This window comes from Triturus cristatus, chromosome 1_1 (assembly GCF_964204655.1).
Source record: "Triturus cristatus chromosome 1_1, aTriCri1.1, whole genome shotgun sequence".
NCBI lineage: Eukaryota > Metazoa > Chordata > Amphibia > Caudata > Salamandridae > Triturus > Triturus cristatus.
In genome coordinates this window covers 780,637,077-780,663,873 of record NC_140579.1, presented here as the reverse complement: position 1 = coordinate 780,663,873, position 26,797 = coordinate 780,637,077, and the positions used below count along the sequence as shown (strand labels likewise).

At 43.3% G+C, this 26,797-nt stretch overlaps 1 protein-coding gene across 4 annotated transcripts in view; it reads right to left on the bottom strand.

Moving 5' to 3' along the window:
- Nucleotides 1–2,915: 2,915 nt before the first annotated feature.
- LOC146871072 (sortilin-like) overlaps nt 2,916–26,797 on the bottom strand; it is a 947,375-nt gene continuing 923,493 nt past the window's right edge. For all 4 annotated transcript variants that reach the window (XM_085650259.1, XM_085650260.1, XM_085650261.1 and 1 more), the window contains 2 exons: nt 3,574–3,694; nt 2,916–3,055 (listed from right to left, as the gene is read on the bottom strand). In XM_085650259.1, the coding sequence (XP_085506385.1) occupies nt 3,041–3,055; nt 3,574–3,694 (136 nt within the window). In that variant the 3' untranslated portion in view covers nt 2,916–3,040. The remainder of the gene's footprint in view (nt 3,056–3,573; nt 3,695–26,797) is intronic.

The window sequence follows — 26,797 nt, the reverse complement described above, 5'->3', positions numbered from 1 at the left end:
ATTCCCCAGCCCTGCTCCTTACTGTTGCTAAGCAGAACACACACACACAGCAGAGGCGGACTGAAATGGCCAGGTCAATAAATACTAACTTTCTAAAAGTAGTATTTACAAACGCAGGATATTAAAATAAACTTTACTAAAAGAAGTATTTTATTATTCTGAGTTCAGGCGTACTAAACATGACTTTCTACCATGCTCTGAGTCCACTGGGATTAAAGCGTGTAGTAATTCCAGCAGCCCATTCTGGCCTATGGAGAGCAGGTAGCCTTAAATAGTGAAAAACGAAAATGGCTGTAATTCACTATTAGAACATGCCACACACATCAGGGCATGTCCTACCTTATGCCTACAATGCACCCTGCCCTTGGGCCTACCAGAGGGGTGACTAATATGTAGTTAAGGGAAGGTTTAGGGACATGCAAGTGGGTGCACTTGCGCAATCAGCGTGACAGTACCAGACTGCGCGCAGGTTCTGCAGTGGCAGACCCTAGACACATTTTACTAGGCCGCTTCTGTGGGTGGCACAACCAGTGCTGCAAGCCCACTAGCAGCATTTGCATTTACAAGCCCTGGCACTCCTGGTGCACTTTACTAGGGGCTGATAGTAAACCGAATAAGCCAAACATGGACACCAATCAATGTATACACTTTACCATAGGGAGAGCATATGCACCTTAGCACTGATCAGCAGTGGTAAAGTGCCCAGAGTCATAAAACAGCCAACAACAGGTCAGAGAAGATACAGGAGGAAGGCAAAAAGTTTAGGGATGACCCTGCAAAAAGGGCCAAGTCCAACACCATCTCCGGAAATTGGCACATATTTTGTATGGAGGGTCTGCCACCTCAACTATTAAGGACAAATGTTATGGATTAAATGCTAATCGTTTAACTGATTTTAATTATTATTCCAAGACGTGAGGTGAGATTGTACCATTTGTAACCCTTGAAGCTCCAATTGTTGGGAATCTTGCACTTCATAAATAAAACAATTAAAAGAAGACCAGTTTATTAACGGAACCAGGTCCTATGAAGTACCAATGGGAAAAAAGGCGACCAGGTCGTAGTATGCTGGAGTTTGCATTAAGTAGTATGAAAATGGATTATAATAGTATCCAGATTAAAATATTATGGATAAACAGATTAGAGGACAGATCTACAGGAACAAAGGAAGGTCCTGATGCAGTCAAATGAGGAGGTAGGTTGAGACCTACATGACTGAATACTGCCTTCAAAAAGATAGGTTGTGAACTAGGCACACAGCACCTACACAGGACAGCCCAAAAGAGGCAGACGAGGAGAAATTCAGAATTAAATATCTACACAGAGAGAGCCAGGCGAAGAGACCTGCATGACTCAACCACAGAGGTGAAATGGCACTATCGTCTATAAGGAGGATCCAATTTATGTATTAGTTCTCCATGTCAAGTTCCACATTCACCTCCGTTTGTAGCCATTTCGATTACCTTAATTGGGCAATATATTTGGGCATTATAGATGACAGAATCAATGCTTAATGCTTTCCAGGTACTCTTTGCCTCCACGCATGACAAATTCCATGGAGCAATAGTAACATTAAGTAACTGTCCATGCACTTCTCATTTCAATAATCAAGAGAGCCTGGTGAAAACAGGGTAAAGATTAAAGTAGATGGCTGGTAGAAGGCTGAAAGTTCTACTAATGCATAGTGTCTTATGTAACTGCAGAATAATCCCTCTCCAACTCCCACACAGCTTATTTGTAATGCGTACACCAATCCATGCATCTATTTCGTAACATTGTATCATTACTATAACTTTTCTGTTTCATGCTTATGGCCTCCATTTCTTAACCCATATTGTTTTATTTATAAATAGTTTGCTGTCCCACTTTTGTCATTTAGGGTGCTCCCTACACCCAGAAACATTCTTACCACCTATGTGAGGGGAGTTACATACCACAGATACTATGAAAATCTAATCAAATCTTTCCCATTAATCAGCATGTTTCAGAAGGTGTTTTATTTGCATTAGTAGCTTGTATTAAACCTTCGAAGCCCAATCCACCCCCCCCCCCCCAAAACCTGGTAATTTATGATAGACTTCGTTTTTCAAACTGATTGAACATTAAATAAAAATGGTCACTAAGTGTAGAAGAAAATGAAAAACGCTATTGTATTAGCAAATCTCAAATCACCATCTACCAATTAATACCCCAAAGCGTTCTCTCTCTCACACACACACTCACCTAACACACAGACCTGACATTCCTTCTTCATCAGTTGATATAAAAGCTGCTGTGTATCATAACCGTACAGATCGTAACCTCAAACTTCATGTAAGAAACTGAGAGATCATTACTGACTATAAGGCGGACTTGAGTAAACTTATAAGTGGGGGCTCAGTGCCCGAGCCTACAATGCAAGTCTACGTGGAGGCACTCTGAGCACATCAAGAGACTATAGAGCAACAAAAACTGCTCAATTGCTCAGTGTCTGAAAAACGCAGTCATGAATACTACAGAGCTCCGTCTGATGGGCCATTGAAGGCCTGGGGTATTAAAGCAGCACTAATGTCACAAGTCCCTCTACATCACCATAGTTTCAACTCTACCCTTTTCCTTGCTTCAATTTCATTTATGAATTTATAAAATGAATGTAAGTTAAGAAAACATTAAATATCATAAAGTAAAACTCCAATATTTCCCTCTCTGTAGTGCCAAGTCCTACAGATGTTTGCCTCATATTAGTGAGTCACCTTACTTTCTTTCAAGTGTTTCTGGATGACTCCGTTTTTAATCAGGAGGTGGTACTTGAATCTCACATTCAAAGTACTCCCCCCTTCACCTGCACCTGTTCTGCTGCCAGGGGCAGCTAAGCTAGAAGGCATCTCCGTGAGATCAACAGGTTCCCATTTAATGTCCCTCAAAAACGAAAGTCATTGGATTAGATAAGCATTTAATTTCAGAGGTTTAAAATAAAAAAATATTGGACTACAATGCTCCATTTGCTTCCAAGTTGTGTCCACCGGAGCAGTCTTAAGGTCTTGCAAGCTTCCAGACAATGCTATTCAAGGAGGTCCTGTGGGGCAGCAGAGAGAGGGCGAGAGAAAAAGAAAAAGTAGCTGTGAGTGATGCACTGATCTCCAACTAATCTTTGGACAGGAAAGGGGGAGTGTAAGCTGAAAGCACACTCAGGGTCAGAATATCAGAGCCTTAATTCCTCATCATTATATTGTCCCACACTACTAAATACAAATTCATGCTCCTCCATGCACAGACACACTGCCGCACCAACTCATGCAACAAGACTGTGAACTCACTCTTCATGCATCCCAAGCACACCGTGCTGTCATTTAATGTTACTACTGAACTGCCTGCTAACTATCATGGCCCTCCCACGACACAACTTGTCAATTACTACAAATGGGGCAAGAGTAGTTTTTATAACCTTGCACTTAAGGTGCTAAACCAACTCCACGAGGAAGAAGTGTTTTATATATTCTCTTCAATGAAAGACAGCTTATTAGCCCTCTTAAGGCAAAAACACAAATAAACCAAACACTGAGACATCATCAGACATGGATAGGTTTAGTGTACCTCATCTGAGTCGTCGTGATAACCAGTCCGTTTATTTACATCAACAATACTAGTATCCAGAGAGTCTGTTCCATTTGACTCTGCATGTTGCTGAAGAATTGAGTATCGATGGACCAAAAACCTAGAACACAAACCAAACCACACATTCATGTGTATCCTGCTCCTGGTGCATCGGATGCATATCAATATAGAAATTCTTGCCCAATCAACTAGACAGCAGGAAAACGAGAGCTATGTGAATGAGTAATTTATTTGTAACGTAAGTCTAGAATTTGCATATTACATGGTTTGACAGGTTATCAACTGAAGTCCGGATAGGCCAAAAGAATAAGTTACTTACCTTTGGTAACGCTTTTCTGGTGGGTACTCTAACTGCAGATTTCACATCTTTAGAATACCCTCATGCTCTTGAGTGGATAAGAAGATTTTAACAGCATTGCTCCCTCACGCCAGTAGTTTGCGTTGTGCGACTCCACGCGGACTTTGTTCCACCCCAGAAGTGACAGAGCCACATATAGTACCACCCACCCTTGCGCGTAGACATCAGTTTCTTTCTTGACAAGCCCAACAATAATCAGCGATACCAATGTACAGATTCCTAGGTTGAGACATTTAAGAGTGGAAAGTAGACCATTTCACAGAACAGGGTGAAGGGTGTGCATTGGAGAATCTGCAGTCAGAGTATCCACCAGAAAGAGCGTTACCAGAGGTAAGTAACTTGTTCTTCGGATAGAAACTTCTAAACGCAGATTCCTCACCTTAAAATAGATACCCAACCATACCTCTCTAGAGCTTGGTCTGCAAAGAGGACTAGAAAACAAGTCCTGGAGGACTGAACGGTCAAAATTATCATCTCGACGGACCCGAGTGTCCAAGCATTAGTGTTTCATGAAAGTATGGAGGTACTTCCATGCGGTAGATGTCCAGGACAGACCCTTGCATGCTTACACAGTGACGTTTGGCCTTTGGTGGAGTGAGGCTGCAAGGCTTCGGGGGTTGCTTCTTCACCGGTGCCTAACAGATTTGTATGCAGAGTACTATCCATCTGGAGATGGTTCGTTTCTGCATAGCTCTGACCTTTGTCCCTGTGAACGCAATGAAGAGCTCATTGTCCACCTGATGATCTTCGGTGTAACAAATAAAGAATAGGGCTTTTTTTGGGTCCAAATGGTGGAGTTGCTTCTACTTCTTGTGCGGATGAGGTGGCAAATAGAACACCAGAAGAGTAATGCTCTGGGCAATGTGAAAAGGGGTGAACGCCTTAAAAAAAAAAAAAGAGGCATGTCTCCAAATCAATCAGGGAAGACTAGACATCACTCGAGAACCCAGTGGACCATAACCAGGCATGGGGATGCAGAGCCACTGTAGAAGCCATTGCTTTAGCCAGGGACACTGTGGTGACCAGTCTGCACAGAATGGCGAACGTCACCACATCACTGCTGTCCAGCAGAGACGGTTTGAAGATGTCACAGCCTTCCTCGGGCAGCATGGGAAGCAGCTGTGCAACCGAATACCAAAATGCATGGGAATCAGTCCAAAAGGCATGCGGTGTTCACTATCCATATGACAAGACTTGTGAAAGAAAAGATGTGCTTACCAAAGGTGTCCAGCCTCTTGGATTCCCTAGTCGGTGTTGTGGTAGGAAAAGTACTTGGGATAACCTTTGGTGGTGAGGCCTGCACCAATAGGCTCTCGAGTGGTGCTGGGAAAGGAAGGCTGTGTCTCTCGGGAAGGACGGTGCCAATGGGCAATTGGTCGGTACACAGTAGCCCCTGTGCAAAGTTTACCCAAACCCCCAGGAGCACGTCGCTGAGGGCTTTATTGAAGGGGATCATGGGTTCAGACATAGGTTCAGACAAGCCCACCCAAGTTTGAAGGACCTCTGTGAAGACACTGGTCTTGATCTCGATGGCTGGCAGCTGGTGATCAACCTCTGCAGCCCTGCACATCACGATGGCAAAAGATGCACCTTTCTCTGAACCCTGGCCATAGGGGAAATCATGCAAGAGACTTGGGAGGTATCCAGGCCACTTGCATCACTCAAACCAGTTTTTTTTAGTCATCAGGGTACTCCAAGGGACCACAAACTCCTCCTCAAGCATCCTTCAGGAGGGCAGGGCATGTCAAGGGGTGTAAAGTCCAGGGCATGTTTAGGCATGGACGGCGCCAGCAGCGACTTTGAGAGGCGCAGGGTCGGTGTCTGGAATGGCACTGAAAGGGACAGAGCCAGGGTGGGGGGGGCCACCCTTGGCAGCGTTGATCCAGATCCCGAGACAGATCCGGAGGGCCCTGCTGGTGTTGAGGGAGAACCTGCTGATAGTAACTCAAAAGGCGCTCCAGAGGGAGTCGATGGCCCAAAGATGATGTGCCTGGCATAAAATTCTTTGTGCTGGACAGGCATCATTCTGGCGCTGGGAAAACTCTGGGTAGCACGGAGCGGGCCTAGACGCAGGATCCGCAAGTGAGGGAAGGAGCTAGGCGTGGAAGCACAATGTCAAGAAAGAAGCCAAAGAGCGCTTTTACTTCTTGTGCTTTTAGGTCTCACGAGACTTTGACAAGAGGTCTTGAAGCAGGAAGACAATCTACTACGGGATAGGTCCTGAGATATTCCACGGAAGCAGCGTGGAGCCTGCTTTTGCTGCGCCACCAGAAGCTTCATCGCCTACTCTCCAATAGCCTCCGGGTGCATCGACTTGCACTGAATGCGGCCTTGGGATCGTGTCCTGACCACAGAAACCAGAGACAAACCAAATGGGGATCTGACACAGACATCTTCCCTTGGCAGCCCCCGCATGGCTTGAACCCTGAGGGTTTTATAGGGGACATGATTTCCTAGCTCACAGAGCAAAGCACAAAAAGATAGACACAGTTGGGAAAAGTTGGTCAAAAAATTACTGAGGTAGCTGTCAGGCAAAATACTGTTGGTGCAGAATGAAAGGAACTGATACCCGTGCGCTGAGGTGGCACCTTTATATGCACTGCAACATCACTTCCAATGCAGCCAATGCAGAGCTGAACATCACCAACTGATGGTGCCCAGAGGTACTGCTCAAGATTTTTCTGATCCAGTTGGACACCAGAGGGAGAGATGTGGCGCAGCAGCCAGAGCAGCTGACTGCGGACCGCAGGGCTCATGGGTCAATCCAGGGTGCCGGAAGCAGCCCAGCATCATGCGACTCTGGGCAATAGCTCACTTAACCTCCTAGACGGCTCCCAGCGCCCTGAAGCCCTTAAGGGGGTGATATGTTCGCGCTTTACAAATAGAAGTTATTATTATAATACACCTGGGTAATATTCTAAGGTGAGTAATCTGTGGTTAAAAGTATCTATTAGAAGTAGTAACTACAGCGAGCGCGCTCCATAACAAAAACTCACCTTTTTGTGTTTTGACTCTTACGGGATGGCAAGCATGAAAAATCAAGCCTTAATTCTTCAGGATGCTGTGCGTTTAGAAACTCAAGACAGGGGCATTACAAACACACAATACATGAAATGCCAGGCCAGCGTTATGCCTTTAAGATAAGAATACAATATTTTATTCCCTCTAAGGCTCAACTACAGCCACAGTTAAATGTTTCTTCCCAAACTGGGGACACACCTCACTCTTCTCAAACAGTTGAACAGGTGTAAAAAGGGCGACCGAGAAAACTGATCCTTTGAGAATGTTAAGTACTATTTTAGTCTCCTATCTTCTTGGAGGTCAGACTCAGCTCTTCTGGTTGTTATACAGGCCTGCAGTAGTTAACACAGAGGTGCGTTTATTAGACTCACTTCTGCTTGCTGTTCTTTGGTGTAAAACATACACAGATTCAGATATTAACAAAGAAAATTATTTTTTATATCATCCCAGAAATCAGAAGGTTCTTTTCAGGAAGCTTTGATCTGTCTTCTCCCTAGGGAAAACAAAGATCATACATTGTTTAAGAACTATAGACGCATTTCTTTAATTAATTTAGATGATAAGATATTTGCAAAAAGTCTCGCCCTTCGTTTAGATAATATCACACCAAAATTAATTGGAAAAGAGCAATGTGGTTTCATTAAGGGCAGATATCTATTTGACAACACTGGTCTCTTTTTTAATGTCCTTAGCAAATCTCAGTCTAATAAGCAATCATTGGCGGCTGTTGCGTTAGATGCTGATAGGGTTAATTGGCAGTTTATTTTTTCAACACTTGTTTGGTTTTGGGCCCAAGTTTCTTGCTTATGTCTCCTTACTCTATTCTTTTCCCAGGTCTTTTAATCTGGCTAATGGCCTTGTATCTTCCTCTTTTCCTCTTCACAGAGGAGTTCGACAAGGCTGTCCGCTTTCTCCACTTTTATTTATTTTGGCCTTGGAATCCTTTTTAACAAAAATGTGTTTGAATAATGGTATCACAGGTTTCCCATATGGTGATAAACATTTAAAACTTTCTGCATATGCAGATGACATTCTTTTATTTATTTCCAATCCACAAACTTCCATACCGACTTTCTTATTAGAAGTAACGGATGTTGCTTTAGTTTCAGGGTACAAACTCAATGTTGATAAATGTGAAATCCTTCCTTTAAACAAACACTGCTTTGACACTGATTTCTGGCTTCTTCTTTTCATTGGAGCCCAACTAAGATCAAATATCTAGTTCTATGGTTCACCCCTTCTATTAAAGACATTGTTGCGTTGAATTTGAAGAATTTACAATTAATTTTAACTACTTCCACAACACGCTGGCATCCCCTATTTTTAGTTACACAATAATTTTACTCCAACTGACCATTCCGTGGTCATTAATAGTACCTATAGATGGAATTATCTGATGAACAGGGGAACTTATAACTTCACCACTAGGTGAGCAAGGAAGCAATTCCTTTTAATTTAAGTACCCTCACACACCCTAGTGGTGTCATGCTTCATCATCGGGTCACCCCGACGCCTAAAAGTCGGGGTGGGCTCAACCACAGTGTTGGGAGCGCTTTGAAGACGTTGCAGACCAGGGAGGCTATAAGATAAAAAACCTCAGGCAGATCCCCAGTTTCCCTTTATTTTTGGGTCTGTCTGGGTTGATTAAAAATAATATGAGTAGGGGTGTATATAGGAATATTATGGTCCTATGACCCTAGTGCCAACATGTTTCAGTCCACCGTGGCCATAAAGGTCCAGGACTTTCTTCAGGGCAAACAAGACCACCCTGGGATACAGAAGGGGGAATTCCCTATTCTGTTTTATTTATGGACAAGGGTAGAGTAGCTACTCCTTGTGTGAAAGACGGATTTAGTAATCTGTCTTGAGTTGTGAATCCATCTGTAAGAAAAAACACAAAAGAAACACATATCCAACTTATACAAATCGGTTTGCATTATGGTTTTTCCATAGTTATGTGTTTCAAACTCGTGTTGGGAATCCAGAGCCACACCTATATGTGCCAGGTGGTCAAAAGGCATAATAGTGTGCAGCTATATCCACGTGTGTCACTCAAGACTTGTGTCTGTGTACAGTTAATCGGCGTGTCTGATATATTGTGCGGTGGCGATTATGCTCGCATTCTATCTAGAAACAGTCAATAAACCGTGGATGCTATCAATGAAAACAGACTCTCATGAAATCATCCCACACACCTCTCATTCACACCCTATCTGTGTTAAAACACAGTATTAAAAACATGCGTGACTCTTAACACCTATGGGTAATTGTGCAAGTATCTTTCGCTCCTGCATACTCGCTTACCCGCACTTCGAATGGTAGTCGTTTCTCAGGGGATGGAAGGGCTAATGGAGTAGCTCTGTAGTCAAACCCTAACGTAAGCCCCAGGAAAAATATGAAGCGAAATGGTTTCAAAAGCTTATTAAGTTTAGGGCAACCAGGATAAAAGGTAATTGATGCTGATTCCTTTTCTGATGGGGGACCCAATATTTAAGACATTCGTCCTAGAGCACCAGACTTACTTCGTCAAGAGTCCTGCTCCGCTTCGCCACCTATTAGGACCCGATCCCCGGCGTTTCGCGCCGTGTTACGGTAGTCGGAAAGTTTATACTTCCGTATTGTTTGTAGCGGGCGATGGGATTGGTCAGCGCCAGCACGTGATCGGGGAAATTCCCCGCACGGGATTGGTCAGACGCGACCTGTAACCCTAGCTGTAAACCAATGGGAAAGAGGTTGGCCCGAGGAACACCGAAATGAACAGTAATAGAACATTTGTTCCGTTTGTTCATATATGCGTCCTCATTCAGTATAACTCCTAGAATGTGCTATTTAATTCTTAGAGCGAGTATTTTTTATTTATTATTTTATTTTGTACTCACATACCGATCGAGAGGAGAGGATTTCAAGATGTGAATGTTTAGTACGTATAAATACGACGGCGATTTTAATGGTCAGTATTTCCGGCTGCTGGGAGATGTAGATTATTGCTCCACTGCAGGGAATAGTTTGGTACCCATTAAAAATTCTAGACAGCACTGTCTCGCAATTCTTGACCCAGACACTAGCAGAATGTATTAGGGGAAGCATTTATTAAATGAGGGGTAAGAGTGTCACAAAAGGGTACTGTGCCAGTTTTGTATATATACTGCATTTGTGAGATGGTGGATTTTCTCTAAGGTCTAAGGTTATTAGAGTCTCACAGTATATGGTGACAGTGGAACCGAATAGGAAGATGGTGACACATGGAGGGTTCCCATCAGATTCTAGATGACCACTTTGAACTACACCAGTGCTCATGGAAATTGATGTATTTCATCTATTTATTCAATTGGTTCCAGGGTATACCATCATTGAGACCCTTCTCATGGGTCTTTAAGCGATAGACCCATCGTTGTTCACGTTCTAGAAGTTTTTGCTGCAAGTTGTTCCCCATAGTGGTGACCTTTTCTAGTACTGTCCACTTCAGCTCTGTGTCCTTATGTTTTTTCTCCTGGTAATGGGCAGTAAGCCTTGTTGCTGTGACCGATCTACGTATAGTGCTTCTATGTTCGCTGATGCGGACTTTGATCATACGACTCGTCATACCAATATACATCAATCCGCAGGGGCATTTTATCATGTAGATTACGGATTCGGAGTTACAATTTGTGTGTGACCTCTGTTCCCATGGAAAGTTAAGACCCAATTCCAAAGTTTTGGTGTGTTCTGTAAAGGGGCAGGCTACACATGACCCACACGGGTAGTGTCCTATAACTGGTGACAAACCCCATAGTGTCTGTTGATTAGTTTGTTTAGGAGTAAAGGAGTTGGTGTGTACCAGGGCATTTCTCAAATTAGAATTTTTTCTAAAAGAGAACATGGGTTTTTCAAAGGATAGCCTGTTTGATGTCAATATTGACCATTTTTTATTTATTATTTTTTTCAGGTCATTGGATGATGAGTTATATGTTGTCACACATATAAGTTGGTCTGGTTGTTCCTTAGTGTATGTCTCTAACAGTGCTTCCCTTGGTGTGTTGCGTGCTCTTTTATTAGCCCTTTGTATGATCTTGTTAGGGTACATCTTCTGTTGTAGTTTTTCACTAAGAATAGCTGCCTCTTTTTTGTATGTTTGGATGCTGGAACAGTTTCTACGAATCCTCAAGAATTGGCCTACTGGTAAATTCTCTCTTAAGGATCGTGGGTGGGCACTATCAAATCTCAATAGACTGTTCCTGTCCGTGGGCTTTGTATATAGCGAACTTTCAAGTGTGCCATCTTTAGCTGTGAAGGTAACATCCAGAAATGAGATGCTTTCTTTATTCACATTCATAGTGAAATGAAGGTGTGGGTTTAGGGAATTAATCCATATCTTAAAGTTCTCAAGACTAGTTAGATCACCTCTCCAGATCATTAGGACATCATCAATGTACCTGTACCATTTGCAGATATGCATACTGTAAGGATTTTGAGTCCATATGTGTAGGTCCTCAAAATGACTGACGTACAGGCAGGCCAGACTAGGGGCGAATGTGCTCCCCATCGATGTCCCATGTATTTGTAAGTATAATTGATCTTCAAAGGTGAAAAAAATTTCTGTCAATGCCAAATGTATGAGGGTGATCACCCAGTCAATGGGTGCTGCCCACCCCCAATCTTCCTTTATGAGGATCTCTTGGATCACTCTGATGCTCTCCGCCTGAGGTATGTTTGTGTATAACGCTTCTACGTCTAGACATACCAAAAGATTAACGGCTGGATTGTATTCAACTTGTGTCAAAAGATTAAAGAGGTGTTTGGTATCTTGAACATATGATTTAATCTTCTTGACCAAGGGGCGTAAGAACCAGTCGGTATATTTTGACAGTGGTTCCAGAATAGAACCAATTCCTGAGACAATGGGTCTCCCCGGGGGAGGGTTCTTCCCTTTGTGTATTTTAGGGATGGTATAGAACAAAGGAATTCTGGGGTTCTCCTGGTTCAGAAATTCATGTTCTTTCTTCGTAATCCATTCTTTTGTCAGGGCATCAGTTGTTAGCGTCATGATAGTTGTTTTTATCCGTTGTGTAGGATCCCTGTTGATCTTTTTGTAGTATTTTGTATCAGCCAGTAAATTCAGACATGCTGTTCTGTAAGCGTTGGTACTTTGTATCACGGTCGCTCCACCCTTATCCGCTGGTTTGATGATAATATCCGTTCTGGATTGTAGGGTGGTTAGAGCAACACGTTCTTTTTTGCTCAAATTGTTGAACCCGTTTCTCTTGGGTTGAAGTAGTTCAACTTCCTTGCTGACTGCTTCCTCAAAGGATAATACTTCTGGAGGCATCGTGTTGGTGGGGGGGAGAAAAGAGGATTTTGGTCTCAACCCCGTGTGAGTGTTATCTTCAGTGGGTCTCTCTTTGTCTTGAAAAAAAGTTTTCAATCGTATTTTACGAAAGAATTCGCCTAACTCACATCGGAGGCGGAATTTGTCCAAAAAGGTCGTAGGGACGAATCCCAAACCTTTATTCAGAATTGTTTGTTCGTCTGTGGTGAGGATGACATCTGTGAGGTTTACAATTAATCCCTCGTGTTGCTTGTGCTCGGTTGTTGTTCCCTGGTGTTGCTCCTGGTATTGACTGAGCTCCGTTCTTCTTCCCACTGAATTCGTTTGCCTCTTCTTCCTCGTCTCCCTCTTCTTCCGCCCTGACCTAAAAAATGTTGGTTGAAGTCCGGCTGATAGTATGGTCCTGTTGGGAATTGAGGGGGGCCGTGGTATTGGACTGGTCCGAATGGGGCTGGCCAAGGAAACATCTGTTGGTGTCCGTATCTTTGATTGTAGTTGCCCCTGCGAGGTCTCCTTGCCCTACCACGCCAGCTCTTATTTGATCCATCACTCGACCAGTCATCATACTCTGAATCAGATGATCCTGTTTGTTCACTTCGTGTGGATCCTGAGTCAGATGGGACTTGGCTTTTGTAGTCATCTTTAATATAAGGATAAACCTTCTCATGGCTAAACTTCAACCCAAGAGAAACGGGTTCAACAATTTGAGCAAAAAAGAACGTGTTGCTCTAACCACCCTACAATCCAGAACGGATATTATCATCAAACCAGCGGATAAGGGTGGAGCGACCGTGATACAAAGTACCAACGCTTACAGAACAGCATGTCTGAATTTACTGGCCGATACAAAATACTACAAAAAGATCAACAGGGATCCTACACAACGGATAAAAACAACTATCATGACGCTAACAACTGATGCCCTGACAAAAGAATGGATTACGAAGAAAGAACATGAATTTCTGAACCAGGAGAACCCCAGAATTCCTTTGTTCTATACCATCCCTAAAATACACAAAGGGAAGAACCCTCCCCCGGGGAGACCCATTGTCTCAGGGATTGGTTCTATTCTGGAACCACTGTCAAAATATACCGACTGGTTCTTACGCCCCTTGGTCAAGAAGATTAAATCATATGTTCAAGATACCAAACACCTCTTTAATCTTTTGACACAAGTTGAATACAATCCAGCCGTTAATCTTTTGGTATGTCTAGACGTAGAAGCGTTATACACAAACATACCTCAGGCGGAGAGCATCAGAGTGATCCAAGAGATCCTCATAAAGGAAGATTGGGGGTGGGCAGCACCCATTGACTGGGTGATCACCCTCATACATTTGGCATTGACAGAAAATTTTTTCACCTTTGAAGATCAATTATACTTACAAATACATGGGACATCGATGGGGAGCACATTCGCCCCTAGTCTGGCCTGCCTGTACGTCAGTCATTTTGAGGACCTACACATATGGACTCAAAATCCTTACAGTATGCATATCTGCAAATGGTACAGGTACATTGATGATGTCCTAATGATCTGGAGAGGTGATCTAACTAGTCTTGAGAACTTTAAGATATGGATTAATTCCCTAAACCCACACCTTCATTTCACTATGAATGTGAATAAAGAAAGCATCTCATTTCTGGATGTTACCTTCACAGCTAAAGATGGCACACTTGAAAGTTCGCTATATACAAAGCCCACGGACAGGAACAGTCTATTGAGATTTGATAGTGCCCACCCACGATCCTTAAGAGAGAATTTACCAGTAGGCCAATTCTTGAGGATTCGTAGAAACTGTTCCAGCATCCAAACATACAAAAAAGAGGCAGCTATTCTTAGTGAAAAACTACAACAGAAGATGTACCCTAACAAGATCATACAAAGGGCTAATAAAAGAGCACGCAACACACCAAGGGAAGCACTGTTAGAGACATACACTAAGGAACAACCAGACCAACTTATATGTGTGACAACATATAACTCATCATCCAATGACCTGAAAAAAATAATAAATAAAAAATGGTCAATATTGACATCAAACAGGCTATCCTTTGAAAAACCCATGTTCTCTTTTAGAAAAAATTCTAATTTGAGAAATGCCCTGGTACACACCAACTCCTTTACTCCTAAACAAACTAATCAACAGACACTATGGGGTTTGTCACCAGTTATAGGACACTACCCGTGTGGGTCATGTGTAGCCTGCCCCTTTACAGAACACACCAAAACTTTGGAATTGGGTCTTAACTTTCCATGGGAACAGAGGTCACACACAAATTGTAACTCCGAATCCGTAATCTACATGATAAAATGCCCCTGCGGATTGATGTATATTGGTATGACGAGTCGTATGATCAAAGTCCGCATCAGCGAACATAGAAGCACTATACGTAGATCGGTCACAGCAACAAGGCTTACTGCCCATTACCAGGAGAAAAAACATAAGGACACAGAGCTGAAGTGGACAGTACTAGAAAAGGTCACCACTATGGGGAACAACTTGCAGCAAAAACTTCTAGAACGTGAACAACGATGGGTCTATCGCTTAAAGACCCATGAGAAGGGTCTCAATGATGGTATACCCTGGAACCAATTGAATAAATAGATGAAATACATCAATTTCCATGAGCACTGGTGTAGTTCAAAGTGGTCATCTAGAATCTGATGGGAACCCTCCATGTGTCACCATCTTCCTATTCGGTTCCACTGTCACCATATACTGTGAGACTCTAATAACCTTAGACCTTAGAGAAAATCCACCATCTCACAAATGCAGTATATATACAAAACTGGCACAGTACCCTTTTGTGACACTCTTACCCCTCATTTAATAAATGCTTCCCCTAATACATTCTGCTAGTGTCTGGGTCAAGAATTGCGAGACAGTGCTGTCTAGAATTTTTAATGGGTACCAAACTATTCCCTGCAGTGGAGCAATAATCTACATCTCCCAGCAGCCGGAAATACTGACCATTAAAATCGCCGTCGTATTTATACGTACTAAACATTCACATCTTGAAATCCTCTCCTCTCGATCGGTATGTGAGTACAAAATAAAATAATAAATAAAAAATACTCGCTCTAAGAATTAAATAGCACATTCTAGGAGTTATACTGAATGAGGACGCATATATGAACAAACGGAACAAATGTTCTATTACTGTTCATTTCGGCGTTCCTCGGGCCAACCTCTTTCCCATTGGTTTACAGCTAGGGTTACAGGTCGCGTCTGACCAATCCCGTGCGGGGAATTTCCCCGATCACGTGCTGGCGCTGACGAATCCCATCGCCCGCTACAAACAATACGGAAGTATAAACTTTCCGACTACCGTAACACGGCGCGAAACGCCGGGGATCGGGTCCTAATAGGTGGCGAAGCGGAGCAGGACTCTTGACGAAGTAAGTCTGGTGCTCTAGGACGAATGTCTTAAATATTGGGTCCCCCATCAGAAAAGGAATCAGCATCAATTACCTTTTATCCTGGTTGCCCTAAACTTAATAAGCTTTTGAAACCATTTCGCTTCATATTTTTCCTGGGGCTTACGTTAGGGTTTGACTACAGAGCTACTCCATTAGCCCTTCCATCCCCTGAGAAACGACTACCATTCGAAGTGCGGGTAAGCGAGTATGCAGGAGCGAAAGATACTTGCACAATTACCCATAGGTGTTAAGAGTCACGCATTTTTATACTGTGTTTTAACACAGATAGGGTGTGAATGAGAGGTGTGTGGGATGATTTCATGAGAGTCTGTTTTCATTGATAGCATCCACGGTTTATTGACTGTTTCTAGATAGAATGCGAGCATAATCGCCACCGCACAATATATCAGACACGCCGATTAACTGTACACAGACACAAGTCTTGAGTGACACACGTGGATATAGCTGCACACTATTATGCCTTTTGACCACCTGGCACATATAGGTGTGGCTCTGGATTCCCAACACGAGTTTGAAACACATAACTATGGAAAAACCATAATGCAAACCGATTTGTATAAGTTGGATATGTGTTTCTTTTGTGTTTTTTCTTACAGATGGATTCACAACTCAAGACAGATTACTAAATCCGTCTTTCACACAAGGAGTAGCTACTCTACCCTTGTCCATAAATAAAACAGAATAGGGAATTCCCCCTTCTGTATCCCAGGGTGGTCTTGTTTGCCCTGAAGAAAGTCCTGGACCTTTATGGCCACGGTGGACTGAAACATGTTGGCACTAGGGTCATAGGACCATAATATTCCTATATACACCCCTACTCATATTATTTTTAATCAACCTAGACAGACCCAAAAATAAAGGGAAACTGGGGATCTGCCTGAGGTTTTTTATCTTATAGCCTCCCTGGTCTGCAACGTCTTCAAAGCGCTCCCAACACTGTGGTTGAGCCCACCCCGACTTTTAGGCGTCGGGGTGACCCGATGATGAAGCATGACACCACTAGGGTGTGTGAGGGTACTTAAATTAAAAGGAATTGCTTCCTTGCTCACCTAGTGGTGAAGTTATAAGTTCCCCTGTTCATCAGATAATTCCATCTATAGGTACTATTAATGACCACGGAATGGTCAGTTGGAGTAAAATTATTGTGTAACTATTGATATTGGGAGGTGTTACTCTGACCTATATCCTCTCTACCCTTTGGGCACGAGAATTCTGTTCTCAAACAGCCCCAGTGTAAAATAAGTTTAGCGCAGCGTACAGCTGTAGGGTTTTCACACAGAAAATATCTGCAAAAGGAATCACTTCAGTGGAATTCCAGTCTCTCACACTCTCTCTCCCACTACACACACTCGCTCACCTTGTTTTAATCACCCTATACACCATATACATAAGATGGCCGAACTATTCGGTATTGGCTTTTCGGATGAAGACGCTTCCGCAATCTTAGCGGGTCCATCATTGCTGTCAGATACTAATATTAACCAGACATTGACCCAAGCTCAGAATTGGGATGAGCTTAAAGAATTAAAACGCTGTCAGATGAAAATACTGTTACATGGGGCAATAATGACAGAATACCTTCGTGGTAATGTGGCACCCACGGGCTTACTGGTGACTAATGCTCCAAGAATCTTCCTTGATGATCCCCAATTTAAAAAAGAATGGTCTCTTATTGCTTGGAGATGCTCACGTGATTGGCTCATTTTAATAATCAATACAGCCAAACGTTTGTCAGAGGCCCTACTGATTAAAATAAAGATCAGTGAGGACTCATTACTGACAGAGATCAAACTAACTCTATACAAAAAGAAACTCGAAGAAGTAAATAAAGAAGTAAATGAACATAAAGAGTACCTAATGCAAAATAAGATAAACAAACTGCAGAAAGATCTGAAGAAATTCAGCCATGAGAAGGTTTATCCTTATATTAAAGATGACTACAAAAGCCAAGTCCCATCTGACTCAGGATCCACACGAAGTGAACAAACAGGATCATCTGATTCAGAGTATGATGACTGGTCGAGTGATGGATCAAATAAGAGCTGGCGTGGTAGGGCAAGGAGACCTCGCAGGGGCAACTACAATCAAAGATACGGACACCAACAGATGTTTCCTTGGCCAGCCCCATTCGGACCAGTCCAATACCACGGCCCCCCTCAATTCCCAACAGGACCATACTATCAGCCGGACTTCAACCAACATTTTTTAGGTCAGGGCGGAAGAAGAGGGAGACGAGGAAGAAGAGGCAAACGAATTCAGTGGGAAGAAGAACGGAGCTCAGTCAATACCAGGAGCAACACCAGGGAACAACAACCGAGCACAAGCAACACGAGGGATTAATTGTAAACCTCACAGATGTCATCCTCACCACAGACGAACAAACAATTCTGAATAAAGGTTTGGGATTCGTCCCTACGACCTTTTTGGACAAATTCCGCCTCCGATGTGAGTTAGGCGAATTCTTTCGTAAAATACGATTGAAAACTTTTTTTCAAGACAAAGAGAGACCCACTGAAGATAACACTCACACGGGGTTGAGACCAAAATCCTCTTTTCTCCCCCCCACCAACACGATGCCTCCAGAAGTATTATCCTTTGAGGAAGCAGTCAGCAAGGAAGTTGAACTACTTCAACCCAAGAGAAACGGGTTCAACAATTTGAGCAAAAAAGAACGTGTTGCTCTAACCACCCTACAATCCAGAACGGATATTATCATCAAACCAGCGGATAAGGGTGGAGCGACCGTGATACAAAGTACCAACGCTTACAGAACAGCATGTCTGAATTTACTGGCTGATACAAAATACTACAAAAAGATCAACAGGGATCCTACACAACGGATAAAAACAACTATCATGACGCTAACAACTGATGCCCTGACAAAAGAATGGATTACGAAGAAAGAACATGAATTTCTGAACCAGGAGAACCCCAGAATTCCTTTGTTCTATACCATCCCTAAAATACACAAAGGGAAGAACCCTCCCCCGGGGAGACCCATTGTCTCAGGGATTGGTTCTATTCTGGAACCACTGTCAAAATATACCGACTGGTTCTTACGCCCCTTGGTCAAGAAGATTAAATCATATGTTCACGATACCAAACACCTCTTTAATCTTTTGACACAAGTTGAATACAATCCAGCCGTTAATCTTTTGGTATGTCTAGACGTAGAAGCGTTATACACAAACATACCTCAGGCGGAGAGCATCAGAGTGATCCAAGAGATCCTCATAAAGGAAGATTGGGGGTGGGCAGCACCCATTGACTGGGTGATCACCCTCATACATTTGGCATTGACAGAAATTTTTTTTTCACCTTTGAAGATCAATTATACTTACAAATACATGGGACATCGATGGGGAGCACATTCGCCCCTAGTCTGGCCTGCCTGTACGTCAGTCATTTTGAGGACCTACACATATGGACTCAAAATCCTTACAGTATGCATATCTGCAAATGGTACAGGTACATTGATGATGTCCTAATGATCTGGAGAGGTGATCTAACTAGTCTTGAGAACTTTAAGATATGGATTAATTCCCTAAACCCACACCTTCATTTCACTATGAATGTGAATAAAGAAAGCATCTCATTTCTGGATGTTACCTTCACAGCTAAAGATGGCACACTTGAAAGTTCGCTATATACAAAGCCCACGGACAGGAACAGTCTATTGAGATTTGATAGTGCCCACCCACGATCCTTAAGAGAGAATTTACCAGTAGGCCAATTCTTGAGGATTCGTAGAAACTGTTCCAGCATCCAAACATACAAAAAAGAGGCAGCTATTCTTAGTGAAAAACTACAACAGAAGATGTACCCTAACAAGATCATACAAAGGGCTAATAAAAGAGCACGCAACACACCAAGGGAAGCACTGTTAGAGACATACACTAAGGAACAACCAGACCAACTTATATGTGTGACAACATATAACTCATCATCCAATGACCTGAAAAAAATAATAAATAAAAAATGGTCAATATTGACATCAAACAGGCTATCCTTTGAAAAACCCATGTTCTCTTTTAGAAAAAATTCTAATTTGAGAAATGCCCTGGTACACACCAACTCCTTTACTCCTAAACAAACTAATCAACAGACACTATGGGGTTTGTCACCAGTTATAGGACACTACCCGTGTGGGTCATGTGTAGCCTGCCCCTTTACAGAACACACCAAAACTTTGGAATTGGGTCTTAACTTTCCATGGGAACAGAGGTCACACACAAATTGTAACTCCGAATCCGTAATCTACATGATAAAATGCCCCTGCGGATTGATGTATATTGGTATGACGAGTCGTATGATCAAAGTCCGCATCAGCGAACATAGAAGCACTATACGTAGATCGGTCACAGCAACAAGGCTTACTGCCCATTACCAGGAGAAAAAACATAAGGACACAGAGCTGAAGTGGACAGTACTAGAAAAGGTCACCACTATGGGGAACAACTTGCAGCAAAAACTTCTAGAACGTGAACAACGATGGGTCTATCGCTTAAAGACCCATGAGAAGGGTCTCAATGATGGTATACCCTGGAACCAATTGAATAAATAGATGAAATACATCAATTTCCATGAGCACTGGTGTAGTTCAAAGTGGTCATCTAGAATCTGATGGGAACCCTCCATGTGTCACCATCTTCCTATTCGGTTCCACTGTCACCATATACTGTGAGACTCTAATAACCTTAGACCTTAGAGAAAATCCACCATCTCACAAATGCAGTATATATACAAAACTGGCACAGTACCCTTTTGTGACACTCTTAACCCTCATTTAATAAATGCTTCCCCTAATACATTCTGCTAGTGTCTGGGTCAAGAATTGCGAGACAGTGCTGTCTAGAATTTTTAATGGGTACCAAACTATTCCCTGCAGTGGAGCAATAATCTACATCTCCCAGCAGCCGGAAATACTGACCATTAAAATCGCCGTCGTATTTATACGTACTAAACATTCACATCTTGAAATCCTCTCCTCTCGATCGGTATGTGAGTACAAAATAAAATAATAAATAAAAAATACTCGCTCTAAGAATTAAATAGCACATTCTAGGAGTTATACTGAATGAGGACGCATATATGAACAAACGGAACAAATGTTCTATTACTGTTCATTTCGGCGTTCCTCGGGCCAACCTCTTTCCCATTGATTTACAGCTAGGGTTACAGGTCGCGTCTGACCAATCCCGTGCGGGGAATTTCCCCGATCACGTGCTGGCGCTGACCAATCCCATCGCCCGCTACAAACAATACGGAAGTATAAACTTTCCGACTACCGTAACACGGCGCGAAACGCCGGGGATCGGGTCCTAATAGGTGGCGAAGCGGAGCAGGACTCTTGACGAAGTAAGTCTGGTGCTCTAGGACGAATGTCTTAAATATTGGGTCCCCCATCAGAAAAGGAATCAGCATCAATTACCTTTTATCCTGGTTGCCCTAAACTTAATAAGCTTTTGAAACCATTTCGCTTCATATTTTTCCTGGGGCTTACGTTAGGGTTTGACTACAGAGCTACTCCATTAGCCCTTCCATCCCCTGAGAAACGACTACCATTCGAAGTGCGGGTAAGCGAGTATGCAGGAGCGAAAGATACTTGCACAATTACCCATAGGTGTTAAGAGTCACGCATGTTTTTAATACTGTGTTTTAACACAGATAGGGTGTGAATGAGAGGTGTGTGGGATGATTTCATGAGAGTCTGTTTTCATTGATAGCATCCACGGTTTATTGACTGTTTCTAGATAGAATGCGAGCATAATCGCCACCGCACAATATATCAGACACGCCGATTAACTGTACACAGACACAAGTCTTGAGTGACACACGTGGATATAGCTGCACACTATTATGCCTTTTGACCACCTGGCACATATAGGTGTGGCTCTGGATTCCCAACACGAGTTTGAAACACATAACTATGGAAAAACCATAATGCAAACCGATTTGTATAAGTTGGATATGTGTTTCTTTTGTGTTTTTTCTTACAGATGGATTCACAACTCAAGACAGATTACTAAATCCGTCTTTCACACAAGGAGTAGCTACTCTACCCTTGTCCATAAATAAAACAGAATAGGGAATTCCCCCTTCTGTATCCCAGGGTGGTCTTGTTTGCCCTGAAGAAAGTCCTGGACCTTTATGGCCACGGTGGACTGAAACATGTTGGCACTAGGGTCATAGGACCATAATATTCCTATATACACCCCTACTCATATTATTTTTAATCAACCCAGACAGACCCAAAAATAAAGGGAAACTGGGGATCTGCCTGAGGTTTTTTATCTTATAGCCTCCCTGGTCTGCAACGTCTTCAAAGCGCTCCCAACACTGTGGTTGAGCCCACCCCGACTTTTAGGCGTCGGGGTGACCCGATGATGAAGCATGACACCACTAGGGTGTGTGAGGGTACTTAAATTAAAAGGAATTGCTTCCTTGCTCACCTAGTGGTGAAGTTATAAGTTCCCCTGTTCATCAGATAATTCCATCTATAGGTACTATTAATGACCACGGAATGGTCAGTTGGAGTAAAATTATTGTGTAACTATTGATATTGGGAGGTGTTACTCTGACCTATATCCTCTCTACCCTTTGGGCACGAGAATTCTGTTCTCAAACAGCCCCAGTGTAAAATAAATAATCCCCTATTTTTATCCTGGTGGGGTAGATTTGACTCGATAAAAATGATGCTAGTTCCAATAATTTTATTTTACTTATCTAATCTTCCAATCAATATTCCTAAATCCTGTAATAAAATATTTACAGTATTGTGTCAACATTTTTATGGCAGAACAAAACAGCTAGGATGTCTTTTTCCAAACTTAAACAACCTAAACCCATGGGTGGAGTTAATTTTCCTGATTTCTTATCATACCTCATTTTTTCTTAAACATTCTTCTTTTTTACTATCTGAGAATATGAATGACTCTTATTTTCAAACTTTGTGGGTAGAGATCGAAAACTCTTTTTCACCCCTTTACCTTTGAAGAATACATTTCTTTATCCCATGCTCCAGTAACATTATCCCTCCCTATTCTTAAAAAAGCCCGTAAAATCTTTCAACCTCTTATTCGGTGGACTAGATGAGCGTGCCCGATTTTTACGATCCCTAATCTGGTACAATAAACATACTAAACTTAAAAACAGGACCCTTTTATGGAAAGATTGGTTAGATTTTGGACTTAAATGGACTCATCAACTTTTTCATGATGGTATCTGTATCCCCTTTTCCTTAATTCAATCCAGTTTTTCTGTACCTCCATTTTACTATTCTAAATATGTCTTCGATTACAGCCGCTCAAGCTTCTTATAATGCTTTTATATCCTCTCCTACTTTTACGTTTCCTCCCCTATCACAATATCATCTTTACAAGCCTTCCCTTCGGCATCTCAAATATATAAGAAAGTTAGGGATATTCCTACCACTCGTGATAAATCTAAGGTAGAATGTAACTGGGAATCTGATTTAGATGAATCTTTTCCTATTTTAACATGGAACAAAATTTGGACCAAAATAAGGAAGTCTTCTAGAGCAGCAAACACCACCCAACCTTTATTTTTCATATATAATAGACTTCTGCTCACACCGGCTAAATTACATCATATAGATCCCACCATCCCCTCTATCTGTTGGTCTTGCCCTGCCCCTTCAGCAGATCTTAAACATATGCTGTTTACTTGCCCATCTATTCATAATTTCTGGATCAGAGCGTGGCAACAAATTAACAACATTTTCCATACACGTATCCCTTTCACACATATTTTTCTAGGCAGCATCTCAGAGGTGTGGGCCTCCCACGATACTAATGTCTGCATCATCGATTTACTTATAGCTGTAGCATTTCAACAAATTACCAAGTCATGGAAAAATACTTCAAATGTTTTATATCAAGCTTGGTGGTATGGAATTTGCAACAACCATAGACTAGGTGGCCGATTCCGATCCTGGAAAAACCGGGTACGAACCATCGGTCGTAGCGTTTTCTCCGTCCGACTCGTACCCGGTAAAAACACCATACAAACTTGCAAGTACGATTCTTACGGAAACACCATTTCCGTACGAGTCGGAAAAAACACAGACCAACAGCAAAATCCATACGAATGTGATCCGGGACACCGTGGACGTGACGTCCGGACGGAGTTAGGCATGTTTTTACGTCCCAGCAAGTACGATTCGCACCGTCAGCAGTCCGGACGGCAATATTTTTATGGCACCCAAAAAGTGCCGGAAAAGCAAAGGACGCCGCGATGCGAGCGGAATAGGGGGCCCGGTACGCGCCGTCTCCCCCCCAGCCCCCCGTATGTATGCGCCGTCCCCCAAGCCCCCCCACGGATATACGCGCCGTACCCCCAGCCCCATAGGTACGGCACGTACCCCCACCCGTGTATGTACGACACGTACCCCCACCCGTGTATGTACGGCACGTACCCCCACCCGTGTATGTACGGCACGTACCCCCACCCGTGTATGTACGTCACGTACCCCCACCCGTGTATGTACGACACGTACCCCCACCCGTGTATATACGACACGTACCCCCACCTGTGTATGTACGACACGTACCCCCACCCGTGTATGTACGGTGCGGACCCCCACCCGTGTATGTATGACACGTACCCCCACCCGTGTATGTACGGCACGTACCCCCACCCGTGTATGTACGACACGTACCCCCACCCGTGTATGTACGACACGTACCCCCACCCGTGTATGTACGGCACGTACCCCCACCCGTGTATGTACGGCACGTACCCCCACCCGTGTATGTACGACACGTACCCCCACCCGTGTATGTACGACACGTACCCCCACCCGTGTATGTACGACCCGTACCCCCACCCCCGTAGGTACGGTGCGGACCCCCACCCGTGTATGTACGACACGTACCCCCACCCGTGTATGTACGACACGTACCCCCACCCGTGTATGTACGACACGTACCCCCACCCCCGTAGGTACGGTGCGGACAAGTGTCGTACATACACGGGTGGGGGTCCGCACCGTACCTACGCGGGGTGGGGGTACGTGTCGTACATACACAGGTGGGGGTACGTGTCGTACATACACGGGTGGGGTTACGTGTCGTACATACACGGGTGGGGGTACGTGTCGTACATACACGGGTGGGGGGTCCGCACCGTACCTACGGGGCTGGGGGTACGTGCCGTACATACACGGGTGGGGGTACGTGTCGTACATACACGGGTGGGGGTACGTGTCGTACATACACGGGTGGGGGTACGTGTCGTACATACACGGGTGGGGGTCCGCACCGTACCTACGGGGGTGGGGGTACGTGTCGTACATACACGGGTGGGGGTACGTGCCGTACATACACGGGTGGGGGTACGTGCCGTACATACGGGGGGCTGGGGGGGTACGGCGCGTACATACGGGGGCTGGGGGGTTGTTCGGCACGTACCGGGCACCTGTTTGGACGTCGCCATGGTTGCTATAGGAGTTCGCTCCGGACGGTCTTTTTACCATACGGTTGTACAATCGGACGGACGGTAGGAATCGTACTTGCGCGCTCGGACTTCAGTTTTCAGATTCGGACGTAAAAATGTCCGGGGACGTGTCAGACACCTTTTCCGACCAGAGGACGTGTCGGGGAATTTACCCAATGCGATTCGTATGGACTTTTTCACATACGAATCGTACTTGCCAGATTGTACGGGACTTGTACGATTCGTACGGTAAAAAATCCAGATACGATTCGTACGGGCAATATTTTTCCAGGATCGGAATCGGCCCCTAGATAGGGCTTATGTTCATCCAATCACACTTGCTATTAAGCGAGACATACTATGGTTACCTATTACTAATTTCCTAAATCTGTCTGCTCAATTCTTACCCTTACATAAACCTCGCAATGAAGAAATATCCAAACCGCCTTGATTTTAATAGTTATTAACATTTGTCTAACCGGTTTTAACTTAAGGTCAAAAACTAAGTTGTTACAGTAGGAATTATTGTAACGTAATTGTTGTGTTTTAATTATAAGACCCAATATACAGTTTGATATCCCCTCCTCCCCCTTTATCTCCCTCCTTTCACCTCTTCTTTTTCCCACTCCTATGTGAATTACTTGCATTATGCTATAATTATGTACTGTGTTTTTATCTACTGTACTATGTTTATCTTTTCATCAAATAAAATCTCTTTTAAAACTTAAAAATAAAGAAAATTATTAAAAGGAATACTTTGACAGGCACCAGTTTTAGCGGGTATGAGAGAGTAGAAGGGAGACCACATTTGCCCGAAAAATGTCTGACAACTGAATTGGGCATTTATGAAAAGTAACATTGAAATATTCAGATTAAACATTTTTATGTTACAAACTAGTTAAATGTCAACACTTGTGCACATACGTATAGACTGGGGAAGTTTTGCTACTAAACTGTGTACAGCAGATTAGAGGGACATAACACTATCTTGGAATTTAAGCTTTTCTTCCCACATCTTGGTTAAGTCATACAAATCTGGCAAATTCCCTTCACTACACCAGACAATGATTTTTACTCACTTTATCCACAGCCAGACTGCTCTATTCACAAAGCCAAACCACTCGTCTGGTGGCCTTAGCCACGTTTGCTATTATGAAATTACACTGGTTCTTTATCATCGCAGATAAGTTCTCTCTGTTTCTGCAGGCACGTGGCAGTTACAGGTCGACTGGAGCCAAAATTGCTTAAAAGGCAGGTGCTACTTTGTTCTGGACCTGTGAGAGGCTCTTGTGCTGAATTTGTTTTCGGGGCGCTTGTAGGAACATGGTTTTGGGGGCATGGAGGTTGGGGGGGTGCAGAGATCACCATACTAGACACTGGAAGTGGTGATGCTATACTGGAGGTATTTTCTGAAGGGTCATATTTTTTCTTTATATTCTGCCAACACTGATTGCGACACTGTTCTGGAAAAATCAGCTAATATTGATATCTCCACAGTTCTTATCTGCCCATTGCCTCATTTCATCTTGAAGCCTCCATTTTGTTGCAATGAATTAATTGAAAGACTGATGAAAAGTGGGAAGGAAGACAACACTGTTATGTTCTTGCGCTAGTTCTT